The 21,901-nt window shown below is 46.0% G+C and overlaps 3 protein-coding genes across 4 annotated transcripts; 2 read left to right on the top strand and 1 right to left on the bottom strand.

The window, feature by feature from the left end:
• Window positions 1-239: 239 nt before the first annotated feature.
• LOC104585172 (citrate-binding protein) lies at window positions 240-1,121 on the bottom strand. Its single transcript, XM_010241184.2, has one exon. It carries the CDS (start codon window positions 1,076-1,078, stop codon window positions 383-385), a length of 696 nt encoding a protein of 231 aa, XP_010239486.1. The 5' UTR covers window positions 1,079-1,121; the 3' UTR covers window positions 240-382.
• A 3,526-nt stretch (window positions 1,122-4,647) lies between these two features.
• On the top strand, window positions 4,648-8,750 carry LOC100830987 (protein trichome birefringence-like 14). Of its 2 annotated transcripts, XM_024455091.1 has the most exons (6): window positions 4,681-4,805; window positions 6,167-6,240; window positions 6,522-6,724; window positions 6,839-6,940; window positions 7,195-7,390; window positions 7,462-8,750. In XM_024455091.1, exons 3-6 carry the CDS (start codon window positions 6,595-6,597, stop codon window positions 8,288-8,290), a joined length of 1,257 nt encoding a protein of 418 aa, XP_024310859.1. In that variant the 5' UTR covers window positions 4,681-4,805; window positions 6,167-6,240; window positions 6,522-6,594; the 3' UTR covers window positions 8,291-8,750. The 2 variants fall into 2 exon arrangements, with proteins under 2 accessions (XP_003578860.1, XP_024310859.1); XM_003578812.4 differs by lacking the exon at window positions 6,167-6,240 and having other exon boundaries at window positions 4,648-4,805.
• A 7,229-nt stretch (window positions 8,751-15,979) lies between these two features.
• Window positions 15,980-18,206, top strand: LOC100827829 (transcription factor PCF3). The gene has a single exon (XM_003578801.4). It carries the CDS (start codon window positions 16,444-16,446, stop codon window positions 17,686-17,688), a length of 1,245 nt encoding a protein of 414 aa, XP_003578849.1. The 5' UTR covers window positions 15,980-16,443; the 3' UTR covers window positions 17,689-18,206.
• Window positions 18,207-21,901: the final 3,695 nt, after the last annotated feature.

Below are 21,901 nucleotides of genomic sequence, written 5' to 3'. Positions count from 1 at the left end.
AACCCCTCCCCCCCCCCCCCCCCCCCCCCCCCCCCCCATTTCTAGTCAAGTCCCTGTATAGCCTTTGAAATTTTATCATATGTGCTTCACATTTTTAATCATCCCTTCTATTCTGGCCCTCCTTATATATTTTTCCTACCTCCGCCCCCTGACATCGTGACCCGCGGCACATGTTTTTGAGCGAGACTTCAGAAGGCTTTGTTATGCACGTTTAAAATATATTGAAGAACTCAAGAACATAGAGTAAAATCCTCATATACACACACTGTCATAAAATCCATACATATATGCACAATACAATCATAGTAGCTCTGCAATATAATATACCAATATCTACAATAAATGAATAAATAAATAAGTATGTACTACTCCGTAGTAAATTTCAATCCTTCCTGAGGATCTTGACGTCCTTCCAGCGGGACTCCATGCGACTAGAGTCATGGTTCTGCGCATACACCCCAAACTTGAAATAATGCATGTCACCACCCCGCCCGGGCACCCGGAGCTTCTCCACGCCGTCAATGAACACGATGAGCACGGACGCTTCCACATCATGGATCACATTGAGCCGGAACCAACGATCATAGATGCCGTCCTCTACCACCTGCCTATCATAGTACCGGAGCGCGCCGCCGTAGACGTGCAGCATGAGCGTGGTGGCCGTCTCGCCGCCGCCGAAGACCTGCATGACGGACACCCCGGAGGTGCCGGAAGGGACGTAGCCGTAGCCCTCGAACTGCCACACGCCGGAGCTGTAGTCGTAACCCTTCATCCTCATCTCCGTTCTCGGGCTCGTGTGGCTCTGCCGGGCGTGCGGCTTGTCGGAGGCCAGAACCCAGAGGCGGCGCACCGTGCCGTCGAAGCTGTACCGGGCGCCGATTGACTCGTCGTAGGGACGTTGTAGGAGGAAGTTTTCCTCGGTTAGACTCACTGCCGTGAACCCCTCCGTTGGGTCGGCGGCGGTGGCGTTGGGTGGTGTGGCTCTTGCTGCAGCGGCGAGTGATGCCGGTGGTGGCGAGGCCAGGAAGACTAGCAGGCATAGGCCGACGGCCCAAGTGATCATGGTGTGAGGAGCCATTCGTGCTTGTGTGTGTAGCTTGTGCTTTGGCTTTGGTTGTCGAGTCTTGTGATGAGATGCAACGAAGCAAGTTGTGTGTGCCTTTTATAGTGTTCCGGGAGGATCAAATTATACATTGGGAAAGAAGAATGTAGTTATCCTCTGGGTAATTAAGAAGAGTCAAATTTGCCCGTGAAGTTACCGTATTGCTGAATCTAAACGCGCAGAGACGTCTCGGCCCGGCGAAAAGCTATATAGCTAAAATAATTACCGTGCCTGTAGTAGTATTGTTACTCCCAATTTTGTTTTATTGTTACATTGGACCTTCGTTTGAACATGCACGTTGTTATTCTCGTACCCTTTTTTACGGATGGTAAAAAATTTCAAAGGAAAGAAAGAAAATTCACGCTACTGACCCTATCGACGGACTCTCTTTGTAAATACGGCACGGTAACTTTGGGGCCTGACGGCAAAGCCCGGGGGACTGTGAGACATGTAAATCAAGGCTTCTCTTGCTTCTCACTGTCGGTCTGTCGCCTTCTACCAAGCACCCTGACCTCCTTGCTGTGCTACTCAAGATATACTATAGTGTTCTTGTTCTAGCTAGGGGATCATACTATGAATTACTTGGGGAAACTGGCAACTTTTGGTTAATAACAGAGACAGGAGATTTGCCGGGGTATGCACTTGGGTTGAATTGTCCAGACGGATGGATTAACTGATCGTTCGTTCTGTTTCTCTTCTTTAATGTACTATCTAGTGTGTATACGAGGTCGATCTGGTGGTTCAGTGGTTGATTCAGCAGCTGGCGAGCTTTGCTTTTCTTTGTTTTGAGCCCATATTTGCTATGACAAGTTTTTGCTATGTGATGGTATTGCACTCTGTTGGATGCTCCGTCTCTAACCAAGTAAATTACCTTTTTCGGCTAGATCTCCTAGCTAATGATCAGAAAAAAGAACGTCTCAGATCTCAAAGAGAGAGCTAAAGAAAAGCATTATTTGTTCCTTGGAGTAGTGATCACACGTGCATTGCTTCCAAAAAACGCAGGTTAATCTGATCGCCGATGATTGTCTTGTTGTATCTCTAAAACGGCATTAAGAAGTAGTGATCACACGTGCATTGCTTCCATAATATTTCCCAGGATATTATGTTGGTTTACTATTTGTTTTCACTCCTATGAAAATATCTATCCGTGGCGGCTAGCTGTTTTTTTTTTTTCTTACATGCGGAACTATCGTCTTCTTTTTTGCAATAATTTTGATTCGTGTGCACATGAATAATTAATGGCTAGACATGCTATGACTGGCCAAAATGCTGATAGCCATTCTAGCTTCTTCTTGTTTGGCCTTGTTAATTGTCTGTCTCTAGATGCAGACACACAGGCTTGTGAGTTGTGATGGGCTGGGAGTTAATCAAGGTCTTTGTGCCTTATTACCATGTTGTTGTTGTAGATTTATTTTACTACAACAAGATTTATTTGCAGGAATAAACAAAAATGTTAATCTGTAGCGCCCGCACAGATAATTATGTGGTAAAATGTAGAGTCATATAAGAGCATATAATAAAACAAAATCGGCTTGCAATTGATATTAACCGCCCAACTTGCAAAATCAGGAGAAGTAAATTTGCCCACGAAGTTACCGTATTGCTATACGGAAGTCGATCCATTCGAACACGCGGTAACGTACGTAGTTATTCTCGTGTTACGGACGGTAAAAATGAAAGGTTCACATTGATATACGTACTCGTGAACACACGGCATGGTAAATAAATTTGGGGCTGATGTAGGTTGTTCTCCGGCTAGTCAAACTGTCAACTCAGTGTTAGTAGCTGCTAAACCATGCATCAATGCATTTGCACACGTTTCACGACCGGTATTTCCTGACCTTTCACTAATAACCAATCTTGCGTGTATATTTTTTTTGTTTGTTTTTTAAGTGCAATTTTTGGATTTTCATGTTTATTTTGTATTCACTTGGGCCCGCTAATCCATTGTTTTCTCGTGGCATGAGGCAGTAGTGTGGGCCACCTCTGGTCAAGCCCAATGGAAATATGGATGACTTGTTTGGGGCGGCTAAGTAGTCGGCCGCATCCCCACCACAAGCCCAAGCGAGTACGCCACAGAGTTTGCTGGAATTGCTCTCTCAAAAAAGGGAAAGCTAGAATTGAATGCCCAAATCAATCCTCTTCCTCCTCCGTCGATCCCCAAATTCCACTCCGGCTGGGATCCTCCGCCACGCCGCCGAATCAACAGGTTTCCTCCTTCTGCATTCCAATCTTGGGCCAGATTTCGGCGACCGCGGGGAGAGGCCGGCCGGAGAGAGATCAGGAGGAGGACGCGCACAGCGGTGACAGGAGATCATCGGCATCGACTTTCTCCCGCTGGCGAAGTTGCAGTGGCGGGTAGGCGCGCGGTGGTAGAGGGCAAGGGCAAGGGCGGCCACTCGGGTAAGAGGAGCAACTGTACTATACTGAAATTGCTTTAGTCCCATACCGCTGGCTTACATAAATCCACAAAAGTTTATAAACCTGCGCTACATCAGAAGGCAATCATCGATGGCTTCCGAACCTTTTAGTCTAATTTCTAATTGGACTGCCAGCATTGGCGGAGGACGGACAAATTTTGAGGTAGGACGAATTCCTATCCTAACTTCATGAGTTAATATAGATATTACATTTAATATTTTTCTAAGTTTACAAAATATGTTTCAATAAATTTGGTTTTTTCAGACTTTTTATGATGCATTTTTTTATTATTACATATTCTAATATATCGTCTACTGATATTTAGGTTAATTATTAATTTTCATCATATTATATGTGAAATCAATCTAATTGAAAGGTCGTAATACAGATATCTATAACATAGAATATACAACAATTATTATGATTTGCAAACAGTTCTTCGGTGGGGTGAACAGACGATCAACAACTCAAATCTTTATAAGAGTAAAACTATATTTATATTTTGATTCCAAAGATATATTCATACATGCCGACTTATAAACAACGCCTTGTCTCCATCCTTCGAGAGATATGCTATCTTATGTGAAATAGCTACACAATCTGAAACATAGTCATGTGAGTCTGTCAAAATCAGAACTCATAAAACAATAATACACCACGTGGGCATGATTATCATATCAAATGTCATTAAGTAAGATGATTTCTCTATCAACTTTTATTAAGCAAGAAATACGAGTAAATATATGACAGTTAAGAGACCAATGAGCAATTATACATGGACATCAACAGTAGATAGCCAAAATAACTAAGAGTGCAGACATTGCGTCTCTCGGAGAACCAGTCTTTGCAGGCTATATCATTGTCGATTGCGCAAAGTCACGTTGGAACGCCACACACACCACCTCACACGGTCGTTGAAGACTGGCCGCCGATTTAGGCGACAATTGACCCGTCTTCACTGCCTCCTACGACGTCTTTCTCAGACCCCGTTCAAATGCATAGCTTGGCAAGTCGTCGTTATCACGACGATTCAGAGTTAAATTAATTGAAATTTTGCAGATTTATTCTATATAGAAACACAAATGCAAAATCTAAATGACTAAACAAATGTACATCTGGCCAGGATTTAATAATTTGTCTTAGAATTAATTATCTCCTTGCCGAGCGGCCCTCGCACCGCGGATCGGACCTCGCTGACTTTGGGTGGCAAGCGCCGCCACTCATCACGCTGCCGACCGCCCGAGCCCCCTAGCTCGTCTTCCTCCGAGCGCCTCCACCGCAGGTTAATCTCCCCTTCGATTCTCGCGCTCCCGACCGTTTCTCCTCCCATCACCCCACGAACGGATTCCGCCCTTTAGATCCCCGTTTCATAATCTTCCCCAATTCGTAACTGAGGCAAAAATCAAGGTAGGGCGGCCGCCCTACCTTGCCCTACTGGGTCCTCCGCCCGTGTCTACCAGTAGTATTTTTTTTCCCCAGGACTTGTCAAGTGAGTGAGTGTTCTTGGCAGTTTGGGGATGAGATCCAATGCATTTTTGTCATTCGTGTAGGCCAAGTGAAAATGCTATTTGAAACACCACTTGTTGAATGGAAAGAAACAGTTATAGATTTCCATTAGAAGCAGCATACTGCTACCCAAGTTCATGTTAGTTTGTTATAGTCTAAGATTAGAGGGGGGTGGGGGGGGGGGGGGGGTATTGGGGGAACCATGCCTACCAGGATGCAGCAGGTGGGGGAAGGGAGGAGACTATGTGAGAATTGGGCACGAATTGGACATCGTTGCATGGTGATGTTACAATTCTTGCTGACGAATTTTGTGCATCACAAATGTGAACATGAATCCTTATGCAACAAGTGTAATCCTTGTCACTGCTATAGATATTAGGAAACATATAATCTGATCGAATACATAATACGCTGATGCCTCCGTATAAAAATGGAACATTCTCAGAATTGGACAAAAATAAAATAAGATAAAGGCTTCGAGGCAATTCAATCATTCCTCATTGATGTAGGATGGGGGATTATTTTGCAGATGAAACAGGAGGTCTTCACCTGCATAGCCTTGTTTCTTGCATCGCTGCTCAAAAGCATGCCATCCTCTCTCTTAATCTTGCTAAGCGGTCTAACTGCAAGTTAATCGGAAATGTAGTTCATAGCATCCTCCATGTTACTGTGTTTGATCATGTTGGTCTGAAACAGAATTGATATAATCTTCCTGATCAGTAGGTCTTTCTTAGCTGATATTCAATATTTCTTTGTTTGACCTGAGGGTTAGATTATGTTGGATCGACTTGTTTGACTTGGTGCTTCTTGTGGTAGCATTTGCCTCTTGTCCGGAAACTTGGTAGGAAATCAACCTGGATTCAGGATGTATCCCCTGTTCGGTTGCAAATTAGTTTGATGTTCAGTTCAAATCCATCATCACATTCATGAAATTGTACGCACTTAATTCTAAACTTCCCTGACTATATTGATGCACTAATTAACTGTTGAAGTTAGTTTAACACATCTACACAGACCCCCCTCTTTGGTAGCTAGTAAATTAATTTGATGTCCAGTAATCCAGTTTAATTCATTTTCATGTCACCAAACTGTCTACTCTGACTGGACTTTTTTGGTTTGCTCATCAACCAATTGTAGTATCCCCCTGGACCAGCAACCCTTCTACTTCTGTAGCACCGCCCCTGTGGAACTGGAATTCACACAGAAAAATGGTTAGGAAGATTGGTATTTCTAGCTCAGTCCTAGTTGCGTATCTTGCCCATCATCATCTTGTTTCACGTGTCTTACATATTGCCCATCTTCTATATTCAAGTGCTGGTATGGAACTTGACTTCAGCATTTATGTGTTGTAATCTGAAGATTGTTTCTGTTAGTACTGCTCGCTGATTACTGATAGATTGGTCTTCCTCGTGATGCTATCATGAATTATACATTGCCAATCATGTACAAACTGTTTTGAATGGCGGACCTGATTGGTGGTTCTCATTTGCAGGCATGATTTTGGTGTGGTCGATTTAAGCGACATCTGAGTTTCCTTGGAGGAGATTCCATGCTGCCTTCCCGGGATGAAAGGTGGTTTTCTTCATAGGCTTCTTGTCAACAAGCTATGCTTCGTCCTTTTGGCTCTCCTCGTTGTGCCAATTGTTATTTTGTTACTAGGCACAACGCAGGAGCAGCTGAGAGTTTTCTCACAAGGTATTACCCCTAGAGTATAGTTGCCACTGTGTTGGGTTGTTACTTTGTTGTGATTCAGAAGCTACTCTATGCTTCTTTGCTAAATTGTTGTCTGTATGCCCCTTCCGATATCAGGTTTCCTACAGCAGCAGGGGTTGGGGCATCTTGGAGATAATGCATCAGCTCCAGTTGGGTTTGCAGATCCAGCTGAGAGAAGAATAACCAGACGGAACAAAGGTAAAATGCCTGTGGTGTATACTACTTGTCAATTGCACATGCTGCTTCCTACTTACTCCCTCCGATCCTAAATTGTTGTCAAAATACTACATGTATCTAGACACCTTTTAAGAATAGATACATCCATATTTGGACAAAATTGAGTCAAATATTTAGGATCAGAGGGAGTATTTTTCAATTAATATGCACAGTTATGTATTGAAATCTGTACATGATTTTTGTGTGCCTAATTGAATGTCTTTGTTAAATCGTAGACTGCAATTATGCAAAAGGAAAGTGGTTAGCAGATGAGAAGCGGCCACTCTATTCTGGTAATGAGTGCAAACAATGGCTGTCAAAGATGTGGGCTTGTCGGATGATGCAACGCACAGATTTCTTCTATGAGACTTATCGGTGGCAGCCACATGGTTGTGAGATGCCTGAGTTTTCAGGGCCCAACTTTTTGAAAAGGTATTGTGCCGTTTTAGTTGTGCATCACATTAAGTACTGGAGTTCTTCTAACACATTAGATGGCTTTACAGGATGAAGAATAAAACTCTTGCTTTTGTGGGTGATTCGCTCGGTAGGCAGCAATTTCAGTCCATGATTTGCATTGCAACAGGTGGTAAATACAGCCCAGAGGTTGAAGATGTTGGATGGAAATATGGCCTTGTCAAAGCTCCAGGTGCTTTAAGACCTGATGGTTGGGCTTATCGATTTCCAGGGACTAACACCACTATCCTTTTCTACTGGTCTGCTAGTCTGTCTGAGCTCGAAACTTTGAACACAACAAATTCAGTAACTAGCTATGCGTTGCATCTTGATCGGCCAGTAACATTCTTGAAGCAGTACGTGCATAGTTTTGATGTTCTAGTACTTAACACAGGCCACCACTGGAATAGAGGCAAGTTCGTAGGGAACCATTGGGAATTGTACGCTGATGGGAAACCTGTAGGGAAAGGTAGACTTGCAGACCTTAACCGTGCAAAGAATCTCACCCTGTACAGCATTGCAAGATGGGTAGATTCAGAACTTGCAAGCCGTCCTCAGATGAAAGCTTTTCTGAGAACAATGTCACCAAGGCATTTTGTAAATGGCGACTGGAACACTGGGGGAAGCTGCGGCAGCACCGTTCCCTTGTCGAACGGGAGTGAGGTTTTGCAGGATCATTCAAATGACATGCCTGCAGAGCATGCTGTGAAGGGGACCCGGGTTAAGCTTTTGGATATCACTGCCATCTCGCAACTACGAGACGAGGGGCATATCTCAAATCGTACCCTGAGAGCCCCAACAGGCATTCATGATTGCTTACATTGGTGCCTTCCTGGTATACCCGATATGTGGAACGAACTGCTGTTTGCACAGCTTTAGACCTGTATATTACACTCCAGTAAGGGGATTTTTCTGTCAGAGCCCCAAGGATCTGTTCTGTTACTGCTGGCAGTCTGATAGTACAGAGTGACCAACTGCATGCTTTCTACCAGCATGTATATGGAATTTGTTTTTTGTTCATCGATACGGAGGCGGTTCACTTCCCAGAATTTGTGGTACAGATTGGCTTCAGACCAGATATGTAATTCGTGTTACAGAGTAGTCCCAGGGCATGTTGAGACCTGTATTTTGTTTACAGTAAAATGGCACCACATTCAGCATTCACCATGTACGGTATATGTTCTGTAAAATTATTCATACCAGTCGACCAAAGTGAAAAGTGAAACTTTGGATTGATGTCTGTGTACTCAAAAACTCCTACCCGTGTAGCATTTCAGGAGTGCAAGTGCAGAACTGCACTCCTGTAGCCGATCAAATAATTTGATTTTTGCCAAGGGTATATCCCAGCAGCTTCTGTTGTTTGGTTTATCTCGTAGACTCGTACCTTTGCGATTTAGCCATGGCCTCGGAATCCTTGTTTTTCCTTTCTAGCGCTGTCTCAAACAAGTTGCATTTGCCGTACAGACTACAGAGCCATTCCAATGACAGCTTCAGGTCTTCAGGATGACCTGCCTTCCTGAGGAAGCAGCCATGCTTGGCAGCTAGCTCTAGGTTTTCACGTGTTCATTAAAGTTTTTGGTCTAACCTTTGTGCAAGACCTTCTAGCCTTTGTGCAAGACCATGTTGTTAAAGCAGTTTGTCATCTTCCTTGTGGAGCCGAGGCCCCTGTCTATCTTCTCATTTCACTGCCTCAGCAATTATGTAAGCCTCGCTGCGGTCACCAAAACAGCGCTAGCGGACGATATATATCAGACAGACACTGTCTCGTAAGATTGCAGGGGCCTATCGATCAATGATCTAACTGGCTGCGAAGGTAATGTTTTGTTTTTTTCGAGGGCTGGGGCTGGTAATCAGGTAATGTGGTTGCCCAAATGCCTCGTACCGTACAGTTTCCTCGCCAGTCCGGATGCTGGCTACTCCCTCCGTCATAGGGTACAACCTAGATCGTTAATTTAACTAACTAAATATAAATTAAAAAGTTATATCATATTTATTTTGATAACGAATTTAATGATATTTTTTAAAAAAAATATACATATTTATTTAATCAAATTAAGAATCTACATATGCAAGCGTGCCTCATGTTATGGAACGGAGGTAGTAGTACATCCATTCATAGCTGCGCAATTGCCAACAGACTCAAGCTGATGCCAAATGCCAAAAGATTCAAGCTGCTGTCAAAAAAGCTTAGCGTAACATTGAAATCAAGCTGACTTTGTCCCAAGATTATGCTGCTACAACACGACCGGAAATGCCTAGCGTAACACTGAAATCGATCAAATCGGCATTCAGCAGTGAAATTCCGACGAATGGTCGAGTTCCATCTGGAGGAGTATCTCTTCATTTTAACCGGCAGCATTCATGCATGCCGACTCCATCGCGCCACGGTGCCGATTAATCAGCATTTTTTTGTCAGGCAAGAAAAGGTAGGACGGTGTCGTGTTACTGAGCACAACATGTTCCCAAAGAACTTTTTACTGGCCCCCTTTTTTTTGCCAGTTATTTTTTTACCTGATTCTCACCACGGGCACGCTTGGGCTGTACGGTAAAAAAGGTTGCCCTGCCTGCTTTGTTTGTTTAAAGATTCACCTTGCCCTTTTCCCGCTTTCGTCTAGTGCTCCAGCTAAGCTAGCAGCAGCAGCAGATGGATGACGACGACGAGGCTAAAACTCCTTTATTTTTATTTTTCCTCTCCTCGTGAAAGACATGCATGGGGGGAGGGAAACGGGAAACCTGACGAAAGTAGCCGGCCCTCTTTTTTGTCGTATGCACGCCCGATGCAAATGCAATCACCTCGTAAAAGAGATCCTGGTAGTGAAGTTGCAATGATCAGGTGTAGAGGGCTCTTTTGGTATGCCATGTTAAAAGCTGTAAGCGACAGCTTTAAGGTTCCAGTTCATCGCGTGATAATAATATGGGATATCCATCAAAATCATATCCCAATGGATTCACAAAGTTATTACTAATACAGAAAATAAAGCTGTTGTACAGAAATGTCAGCCAAGATTCTTGGTGTGCTGACTTACTGGACTGTATATATAACCACATTTTCCAGTCCCTGGTGAGTGGGTCTACCGAGCAGAAAGCATCATTTTTCCTTTGAAAACATGTTGTTAATCACCGTGATTAAACCAATGAGAGAAGCTGTGACGATCAAGAGACTTGCACATGCATCCCTGTATGCTGGTGCTATTTGCACTTGTGACGTGCCCGCGGTGGGTCAGAGTGAGTGAGGAATAGAATCTGACAGCCCCGCGTGTTGACATGGATCTGAGCTGTTTTGGTTCGTTTCTTCCCAAGTTCCCATGGAGCTGAAGAACGGAAAGGGAAGGGTGCATGACCCAGGGCGGGTGACAATGGCCAATGGGCCACGCAAGACTTCCACCTTCTCGTGCGTGTGGGGGTCATCCCGGAACCAAAAACCGCTTTTCAATGATATGGATACCAACGGCACAGTGGATACGAAGTTTACAGCAGGACAAGAATCGAGTCCTTAATTGTTCCTCGTGCACCATGTATATTGCTAAAAAAAATTTACTAATAATAGTTGATAAACATATCTATACTCAGGAGAAAAAAAATCGTAGACTTTGTTAATGTGTAGTAGAAGTCTAGTTAACACATTTAAGATTCTTCGATTTGCATGATTTTTTCACGAATCTCAATGATTGAATGGGACAGACGTTCTACTTAGATATGGTTACTTTTCGGTCTCCTTATAACAGAATATCATTTTACGTACGGTCAAAATGAATTGATGGGCGATATATAGTGAGCTCAGACTGTGGTTCCCAGTCTCCATATGACCGGTGGTCAGCCAGATTCGTCCACGTCATCCTAAAACATGGGGTGACCAGGTTGGTTAAGGTGATCAAACAAATCAAAGCCATACTGGATCCATCACACGGCCACGTTAATGAAAACTTGACCGGAGAAGCCGAGAAGGCCAGGCCAGGCCAGGCCATGCAGCTATATATATATGCGCTCATTGTCTAGCTTAGCCATGCATAGCCAGGGCAGTAGAGTTGGATGATTGCGACAGGACACATGATTGGACGTAGAACAGCTAGCAGGAGGATGCTTTGGCCGCGGTTCCTTCCCGGCCGGTTCTCACAATCTCGTGCGGTCGGTCGTCTCCAAAAGATTGAGCTTTTAGCTAGTCCGCTCCTCCATTTGTAAAAAAGGAAATCCTATGCTGCATTGCTGGTGCAGTGGTGCGCCTAGAACGGGTAAAACTGTTACGTGTCGAGTCGTCGAAATATGATCCACACGAACGTGAGCTTCTCTGAAAAGAATGATCGATCATAACGTACGTACTGAGACGTAAAATCATCACTGGTGTTTCACTAGTGCCAAGCACAGCACATTTAGTATATATCACAAAGAAAAAATATAGTCCGTTTTTAATAAATACACACATTTATGATGTTAAACTTGGGATTAAACTGGCGGTGTATACCACCTTAGGCCTTGTTCGGTTATGAAATTTCCTGAAGGTATTGAGAGGGATTTGAGAAAACTTGAACTAAAATGGGATCAATCCCTCCCAAACCCACCGGGATGGGAGTAACCGAACAGACATTTACCGGAAAAGGATTCAGTGAAGCTACTTCATGCAATTTCAGAGGCTTCAGCCACCGAAATTAAAGTCCACATTACCACGATCTTCCCGTGTAACCGAAACGTGAGCCAACGACAGCTAGACCAGGACCCTACAGCAAACTTAAGTCCAAGCAGAGAACAGCTTTGTACTACCAAACCAGCAGAGAACAGCTGTTGAGCTGTACATAAAATGTCATGCAGAAGCTGACAAGAAGCAACCAGCTGCGAGGCAGCTGGCGATCGGTAGAAGAACGATCGAAGGGGCCGGAGAGCGTTTTCCGTTTCGAATTTAACCGACACGAGTCTATACATTATTGCTGCGACCCGTTTTTTGCCGATCTGGTGCATGCATGCATGAATGGCCAGGTGCTTCAGCACATCGTTTGGCTGGTTCGTTCCGGCCGTGAAATACTGAAATGCAAGGTCACGGTATAACTTTTTTTCCCCGATGCGGTGCATGACGATGGTGTCAGAGACACACAGGGGAGTCACAGACGATTCCAGCTAACTTTGTGGCCTTGGCTGCCCGGGCCATTTCTGGGAAAAATGCACGTGCATGCCTGCTTGCTGACTTGAAAGGTACTCCAGGTCCGTGTTAACATCGTCTCACACGGAAGAACATGAAGAAACACCAATGTGCATAAACTCGTAAGGTATTCGCACGTACGCACGTCACGGGCTCACAGGAAAGGTATTCGTACGTTTTTCGAGACAAGCGCAATTAAGCTGGTTTTGACGAGACGGCGCCCGTGTGCCCATGTCGGGTCCGTCTGCTCGATATATTGGGGCCGGGTGTGAACGCGTGACAAAAAGGTTGACCAGTCCGGGTCAACAAAAGCGGGGTGCTACGCTGCTTCGTTGGGTCATACTCATATGGGCAGAGTGTTTGTTTGGTCGTCACTGGGCTCACTGCCACGATGCGGCCGCCGCCAGTGGACTTGACCTCCTCTTTGACCACCAGACAACCGGCTGATTCATGCATCCATCCACTAGTCTGAAGTCATTCGTTGTACTAGCAGAGCTTGAACAAGATTGTGCTATACTAGATGATACGGTATCAATCTGGCCGGCTACATGTGTTGTAAATCCTGTTATTTCACTTCTCATGGAGTATGAGTATCAAATTTTGTACTTTGAATATAATAATGAGTTTCCAAATTTCAAGCAAACAACAGGGTCAATTCGATCAGGACCTGTACTCATGCACCATGCCTTTGTGAAACCGGTTTAAAAAACTCTCCACTTTTTCTTGTGGGAGATACTCCGGAATGAACGGTATATACTGCATTCCTTGTGTGGCACCAAGTGCCAGTGATGATGAATCGAATCCCCACATGGATGGAGCCTTTGTGAGTGCCTCAGGGTTGATGATAACCTTTCTCCCAGTTGTTTAATCACCCCCCATCTTATTCTAATCATCTCCAGAGACTCCAAGCAGCTGACACTCTGTGTCAAACAGGAGAGGTTGGGCGTTTTTTTTTCTTTTTGGACCCAATATGGGAATTTGCCAGGTTCTCCCTTGTTTATTGCTGTGTCCTTTAATAATGCAAGGAGTCTCGGTGGGGCCAGCCTGGAGTTGACTGGCAGTAGACCCTTTTTTCCCAATTCCAACCCACACCACACCACACATACTCATCATCCCAGCCCAGTCCCCTCCTCCTGCTGTTTGTTTATTTGCTGCCTCATGTGATCTCTTTTTACTGTATATGTTTATTCTCCATGCTTGTTTTTTTAATCTTGCCATGTTATGCCCGGTTAAAAAAAGACATTCTGTGGTGATCAGTTTTAATAAACACTGCGTATTGCTTACATGATTCAGTTATGCTCTCATGTCACATGTATTCCTTGAGCTGGTTCTTTTTACCTTCATAATCAACATACTACTGGTAGTCATGTCATCCCACACATAACCAATTCGGATTGTGAAAATTATTTGGGGGAAAGTGTGTCATATGGATTCGAAATGAGAGGAAGAGGGAGAGGGGGGGCTCCATTGGTTGCCTGGTTGGTGGTGCTGGGATGAGCTGTCAGCAAGCATTGATGCTCCCCACCCTGACACCCTCCACCTGCAGTGTCTCCCATGGCTTCTTCCCCCTCTTGTTGCACACCAGATAACAAACCCGGTACCCCACTCAATTATGCAAAAGGTTCCAAGGAGAGCACTGCACTAGTGCTGGACCTAATAAGTGGCACCATTTATTTTGCTCATGCTTCCAAGTTTCAACCCTCGGCTTTACATTATTCTAGTATATTTCAAGAGCAATGTTTTACTGTACTAGGAAATTATTCACTCCGTGCGTGTCTCAAGATCACAATTTTAACCCGTAAACGTAAGAAGACCATGGCGATGCATTATGAAGAGCGTTACGGGTAACACCCTAAACTAAGAAAATCGTGACGCACATGATCGATAATGTCGCCGGTACTGCCGCATACTTATATTACATCTATGAAAACCATAGCGTCACATAATCGATAATGTTACTGGTAACGTTCCATAAATCTAAGAAACCGATAAGGATACATAACCGGTGATGACGCTACGTAATCGATAGCGTCATTGGCAAACGTCGCATACTTGTTTTTATTTATTTATTTATGCGGAAAAAGTTGCATGCTTATCTTACATCCATGAAAATCATAACGCCACATAACCGATAACGTTTCATAAAATCTGCCGAGTGTCTGCAGTCCCATATGGAAAACAAGGTAGACAATAAATGTCGGCTTGGTCATAACACTATGGCTGTGTCTCTATTCCACCAACCCTTTTCCCCTTGATATATGCCCAAATTTAAGATTAGAGTTACGACGGTTTGGCTGTAGCAAACATGACACGTTGAGGCATCCCCAGAATGACGCCAACTTTTTGGCTCGCCGCTTTCCTAAATTTCCGTTCCGCGTTAACAAGACAACCAGAAATTCCAATGTTTTAGGTGTTTAAAAATCTCCAAGGATGTTTAAAACCGAAACGTAAAACGTTTGTTTCATTACAAAAGGAGAGAGAGAGCACGCGCAAATTCAAATAAAAATCTCCTACGAGAGATGCACGTGGAACATGGAACCGTGGTAGTAGTGCCGCATTCCATCAGCATCACCAAGTTTCCTACGATTGCTCAACAAATTCGTCAAAGAAAACCGCAAAAAAGAAGAGTTCAGTGCGTATAGCCGTTCCATTTCACTACTGGCGTTGAATATTTTTTCAAAATGCTGGGAAAGAGGGAGACGATGGAATGGATGACGAGCAGCGGCTTGGGTGAGTGTTGGTGCACGCACATGAGGGGCTTTTTGGTGAAGAAGAAAAGCAAAGCAAGCAGTGAGCCAGTGAGGAGAGGCCGCTAGGTAGCTCAATGGATTGATCTACCTCCCCGCAGATGATAGACAGGCGCTTTGATCCATCCATCCATCCATCGTCCCGAGGTCCCACGGGTGGTGGCCTACTATGGGCTCAGGCTGGCTGCCTGGCTCTTCCCTCCAAATAATTGGAAAGGGCTCCAAAGAGGAGGAAGAAGAAAAGGATGAGAGAGTGAGGCAAAAGGTGGTGGCACCACTGTCTGTCACCATGGCATGGAATTTCCAATGAGTTGGTGCTGATAATGGCATGTGTAGGTGAAATACGCAGTATGTTTCATTTCACTCGTGTAGATGTTGTGTTGCAGAAGAAGTATTTTTGGTGTTCAATTTCAACATTAAAAATTAAAACGTAGGATAACATTTTTTCAAGATAATCTCAAAACGGTGGTGGGATAATGTTTCTTTATGAAGCGGCTAGTAGTTGTCCGAGTTCGATGGTTTGACTTACTCTTTCAGAAGAAAAATGTAGCGTTGATTAACGGTTTATAACTTCATATCGGAGATGTTTTATATATATCCCGAATTAGTTTCAAAGAAAAATTCTATCCATGTAAAGGCTCCACTTTCTTTGGGCAGAATTTAGGCTTGTAGCACCAAAAATATCAAGTCAGCAATCACCAAGAACATAATGGATTTACGGTGGTTGAACAAAAGCGGAAAACGGAAATATGGAAAAGGGGTGCAGCCACAGCGCCAGCGGCGTCCAATATCTTCTCTAGGGTTTATAGAAACGATAGAAAAGGGTCATAAACAAATAGCCAAGGGGAAACCCCACACAAACAACAGCCCTCTCCGCTCCCTTCCCTGTCTCTCTCTTCTCTGTCTCTCTGTCTGTCTCTCTCCAGTCCACCCTCCCTCCTCCTCCTCCGCCCCCGGCCCGCTCTTCTCCCCTTCCCCGCAACCCAACCCCACCCCGGCCACCACCCCCCGCCCCACCGTGCGTGCCCAGCACGTGCTCTCCCTCTCCCCTTCTTCTTCTTCCCCGGTCCTGACTCCGGTGGCCGCTGACATCCGCGGAGGCGGAGGGAGGTGAGTTTGTGTCTGTTTGTTTTCGTTGTTCGACGCGGAACCGGAGGATGGAGCATGGCGGCGGAGGGGCTGGGAGTGGCGGCGGGGGAGCCGCGCCTTCGAGCAGCAACAGCGGCGGCGGGGGGAGCGGCACGAGCGGGAGCCGTGGCGGCGGCGGCGACCACCACCCGCATCACCCGTTCTACTACGCGGGCCCATCGGTGGCGGCGCCCAACAACAACAGCAACAACGTGCAGCAGCAGCAGCCGCAGCAGTTCATGGGGTCGCTCGCCATCACCACCGCCGCCGTGGCCGCCGACCAGGCCCCGGCTAACAAGGAGAAGGCGGTGGCGGCGCCGGTGACCCCGTCCTCGTCGGGCGCGGTGGCGAAGCGGCCGTCCAAGGACCGGCACACCAAGGTGGACGGCCGCGGCAGGAGGATCCGGATGCCGGCGCTGTGCGCGGCAAGGGTGTTCCAGCTGACCCGGGAGCTGGGCCACAAGTCGGACGGCGAGACCATCGAGTGGCTGCTGCAGCAGGCGGAGCCGGCCATCCTCGCCGCCACCGGCACGGGCACCATCCCGGCCAACTTCTCCTCGCTCAACATCACCCGCGCCTCCGGCTCCTCCGCATCCGTTTCCGCCGCCGCACGCGCCGCAACGCCGTTCCCGGCCCTCGCGCTCCACCCCCACGCGCACCACCACCACGACATGTCCACCATGCTCGGCTACCACCACCACCACCTCATCCCGCCGCAGCCGCAGCCGCAGCAGCAGGAGCCGCCCCATGACCCCAACAGCTCTGGCGGCGGCGGATTCATGAGGAAGCGGTATCGGGAGGACCTGTTCAAGGAGGACGACGAGCGTCAAGATCCCAAGGCGCGCGAGCAGCAGCAGCCCGCGGCAATGTGGGCCGTGGCGCCCAACAGCGCGGCCCCCGGCGGCGCCTTCTGGATGCTCCCCGTGTCCGCGAGCCAGGCCGCCGGGGCCCGGCCCACCGAGCAGCCCATGTGGTCCTTCGGCGGCAGCGGCGGCGGGGGCACCAGCACCGTGCAGGCGCCGCTGCAGTTCATGTCCAGGGTCAACTACCCCACCGCCGCCGGGATGGGCGGCTCCCCCGCCGACACCAACATCGGCATGCTCGCCGCGCTCAACTACAGCCGCGGCGGCACTGAGGACCAGCAGGAGCAGCAGCACCAGCAGCCGGAGATGGAGCAGCAGCGCGGCGGCAACGAGGGCGAAGAGGAGGAAGGCGGCGACGACAGCGGCGGAGAGGAAGACCACGGCGCCAACAACAACAACAGCTCACAGTGAGTTAACCTCGTCGCAAGAAGAACCTCATCATCTGCAGCAAACAAAAAAAAACTCTGAATCCGCCATGATCATATCGCAATCGTGCTAGTGGGTCACTGCGTAGCAGCAGGCACCCCCCATAGGACTGGAATTCGAATCGAATCCTGCTGCCTTTTCCCCTGAGATGCCATCATTGAGTTAGAAGGGAAGATTGGAGAAATCAAGCGAATGGAACTGAAGAAGAAGCCAAGCCAAATAGCCAATGCAGGAAGAACTTCTTGCTAGTCCCATTAGCCTCTTGTTATTTGTTTTGGGTCGAATTTTTTCGTCTGTTAATTTCCTTTGGATTGATTCCATGAGTTGAATGATTGTCTTCGTTTCGTTTTAGTAGTAGATGGGTGTTATGATTAGCAGTGGGTCCCAATTCAGGAGGGGCCAAGAATCGAACAAGAAGAAGAAACTGAGTTTGATTTGTACAGCTGATCATCTTGATTTGTGCTGCAAGTTTTAATTTCTAGCATCCGTATTATTTTTCTCCACCATATTCTTTCCATGCACATCTTTGTTCTCCGGTAGTATATTTGTGCCCCCTAGTGCCTCGTGCTGTTCTACGGGAGGCAAGCGATTCTCTGTGCTTATCGCCTTGGGATCTAAGCTTGTGCTCACTGTGCAGTGGTTCCACTTGTAAAATTAGTAGCAGCAGACAGCAGTAGTAGGACGTAACAGCATTTGTAGCTATCCGGCTGCGGCTGAGCGAGCTGGTCCCTTTCCGGAATTCAAAACACGTGACCCACGAATTCTTGCCCTTGGACTTGCATTATTTGCGCGCGGTTTCTGCGTTTCGAAAGCAGAAACAGGGGCCCTTTCAAACTCTCAACGGACATTAATGGATGATTCCGACCGATATATTTAGAGAGGAAAAAACATGAACAGAGACGTCGCCTTCGTGTGTGAGACTAGACGAGATAGGATTTGATGGAATCACTTTATTTTAATTTTATTTTGAAGCTTTTGATCAGTCGCTTAATTATTTGACAAACGAAGACGTCGCTGTTGTTACCCGGCGGATGGGTGGTGACAGAGGCTGGATTATCCGCTCGAGTTATTGCCTGCCGCGTCAGCTTTCCTGTCCCCCCTGCGCGTGGATCTCGAGGCGCATCCAACGGTAAGGACCAGATATTTTTGCCAGGGCTCCTGGCGCCACGTCACCGCGTGCAGGGTCTCTGGGGTCCCGGATCAGATCAGGGTTGTGCTTGCCCCGCGTCCACGCTGTCGTCTCTTCATCGACAGGAACCGACTGCTTATCAAACACGATAGAAATAGATCGAAGAGGTCTCTTTCGGGGCACTATAGCGTGATCGTGAGTGGTACAAATATACTCCTTCCGATCCCAAATTGTTGTCGAAATACTACGTGTATCTAGACGTTTTTTTAAAATAGATACATACATATTTGGGCAAATTTGAATTAAGAATTTAGTATCAAATTATTTTTCTCTCTCTCTCCTTTTTACACAAGTGGATTTGTATGTGTGGGAGTGTATCCATTATCCGATTTGTGATGTCGGTACATGACAATTGTTGTCATAAGAGGCATGCAAGAGTGGCGTGGCGGTGGCCGTTGTAACCCCTAACCTTGAGTGTGGAGTTCATTTGTGTTTTGTTCGCGTAAAAGATTGTTATCAATCATAGATTTTTGTTCTTATTTTTCAGAGTATCTTGAGATCTTTATCGATAAACTTGAGAAAGATAGCAATCACGTGGCATGCATGGTTAGATAGTCTTAAAAACAATCAAAACTCAACAAACAAGTGCTAAATTCCCGCACTATACGATATAGACAAACAACTTGCTACCATTGGTTGAGAAGTATATGGAATTCTTTCCGATTGTTTGTAGTAACCAGAAGTGGTGTGGCGGTATCGGAGACGTTTTTTCAAGCGGCTTCACTTAAGGTGGTCGACGAAGTTTATGGGATTATTGTTGTTTGTAGTAGTGACCAAAAGTGGCGTGGCGGTGTCGGATACGGTTTGATTAAAACCACCAACATCACCTGGACTATTTGAAAGGAAGGCCAAGTGACCTTATAGACAAAACAAGAGCCTTCGAGCCACCATGGTTTGTTTCATTCTATTCTTGGGTTCTAGTCCCTCTGATCCTAAATTCTTGGCTCAAATTTGTCCAAATATGGATATATCTATTTTTAAAAAACGTCTAAATACATGTAATATTTCGACAACAATTTAGGATCGGAGAGAGTACATGTTTTATCTCTCAACCGAGAGCTTGAACCTAGCAATTGTTTCTCTTTAGGTTTTTTTAATCATGAGTTGCCTAAAAAATGTGAGCAACTCACATTCACCTTGTTAAGCTCTAAATCCATACCTAATTGTCCTGATATTCAAACCACTCCAAAATAACCTACAAACTAAACAATTGTACCCTTTTTTTTTTTTGTAAAACTACAAACTTTAAAAATTAGTAAGTTTAGCATTAATTATTAGTGCGTAAATTTAGGTAACCAAGATTGTATATATATTAAAGAAACTCACAAGAGTCAACCAAGCTACGACACCTTAATTTTGGAATCCTTCCCTAGCGAAGCACCGCCAGTCCGCCCAGGGAGGTCAACTTGCGTGCCGCTTCCAGTACTACGTTGCGGGCCCATGTTTCTTTTTCCTCTTATCGTCATCTTCCGCAGATAGACCTTATCTCAACCTGAATATTGCCTTATCTCTGCGGTCCCTCTCTGTTCTATTTCCACCGCACAACATGCGCCGCTCGACCACCTCGCCACTTGTCAGCACCCGTTCTTGTCAGTCATCACCAGCCTTTCTCCCCCACCGGTTTGTCCTCGTCGCATGTTAACCTTGTTGTCAACATCGCCGAGGGAGGTTGCACCATCAAGGGAGACACCGCTACCCACACATCTAGCTGCATTAGCATCTCCTTTTTTTTTTCTCATTTTCTGGGTTTTTAGTTCCATTTTTTTGGAAAAATGATCATTCGGTTGTTTTGAAAGCCCAAATTGATTTCGTGAAAGTTCTTATATATTTATTGGAAGTTTCAGAATTTCGGTTGAAGTCTGTCTGAATTTTGTCGAAATTATTGAAAGCTCTCAGAAATTTATTACTCCATTTGACCCATATTACTTGTTACAAGTTTAATACAAAGTTGCATTAAATCAACGACAAGTGATACGGGTCGGAGGGAGTTCAAGTTTTAGAAAAAAAAATCATAGCTCTCCGAAATTTTATGTAAGGTTCAAGGATTTTGCCGAGAGCTCTTGGAAATTTATTGGATTTCTTGAAAATTCTCAAAAATTTAATTGTGTTAATTGAAAGTTCAACAAACGGTCTTGATAGCTCTCAAACTGTTTTGAATGTATAATTCTTTAAAAGTGCTAGGTTTTGAACAATACGTACAATGCTCAGCTTCGTATACTGCTTCTGTGTGCGTCGACGGTGAAACTAAGAGAAGACCGCGCCCATGCTTACCTGTTGTTCAGATATCGTACTATTACCCCCTGTTGTTCAGATATCGTACTATTACCTCCGTTTTATAATTCTCGTGTCAAGTTTGTCTAAAAAATAGATGTTTCTATTTTACCGACGTCCTGTACGTCTCGTAGTACGTTTTTTACGTGCTGGTGGCAGGACTGGCCGGCCCGTATCGATGTGGACGATGGTTTACGTGTGACGCTGTGGTGCCTTTCAGCACACGGGCTGCCCTGGTCGGCTCACTTCTTTTCTTTTCACAGTGTACGCCCGGTTCGGCGATGGGACAGCACAGAACGCGGTTGGTCTGCACTGCACTGCACCACACGCACGCACGGACACTGGACAGCATAGAATCGGTCGGGCAGTACTCTCAGTGGAACGTGCGTCGTTGCATACAGTTGGAGCTAAAGCCCGCAACAAGCTGGAGCTGGGCCTTGGGCTGGGCTGGGCACACCTGGAGTCCTGAACTCATGGAGACGTACGGATAGGGCCCATCCATTTAAAGCATGGGAGTAGAGCTGGGTAGGTAGGTGCGCCGGTGAGACCGGCGGTGGCTGCCGCGGCAGGCATCGGCGGCAGAGCTGAGATGGATGGATCATGGATTCCTGTCCCCGCCCGGCCGCCCGGCAATAAACCAAACAGCCAACCCCCGTCGCAGGCAAGGCAGGCAGGCTAGCAACCAAGCGATTAAGGGATTACACTATATTGGATCACTTCGGTTAGGTACAACAATGA

This window comes from Brachypodium distachyon, chromosome 4 (genome assembly GCF_000005505.3).
Source record: "Brachypodium distachyon strain Bd21 chromosome 4, Brachypodium_distachyon_v3.0, whole genome shotgun sequence".
In the NCBI taxonomy this organism is placed as follows: domain Eukaryota; kingdom Viridiplantae; phylum Streptophyta; class Magnoliopsida; order Poales; family Poaceae; genus Brachypodium; species Brachypodium distachyon.
Note: the sequence above shows the minus strand (reverse complement) of the source record. Positions and strands in the feature narration are given on the sequence as shown.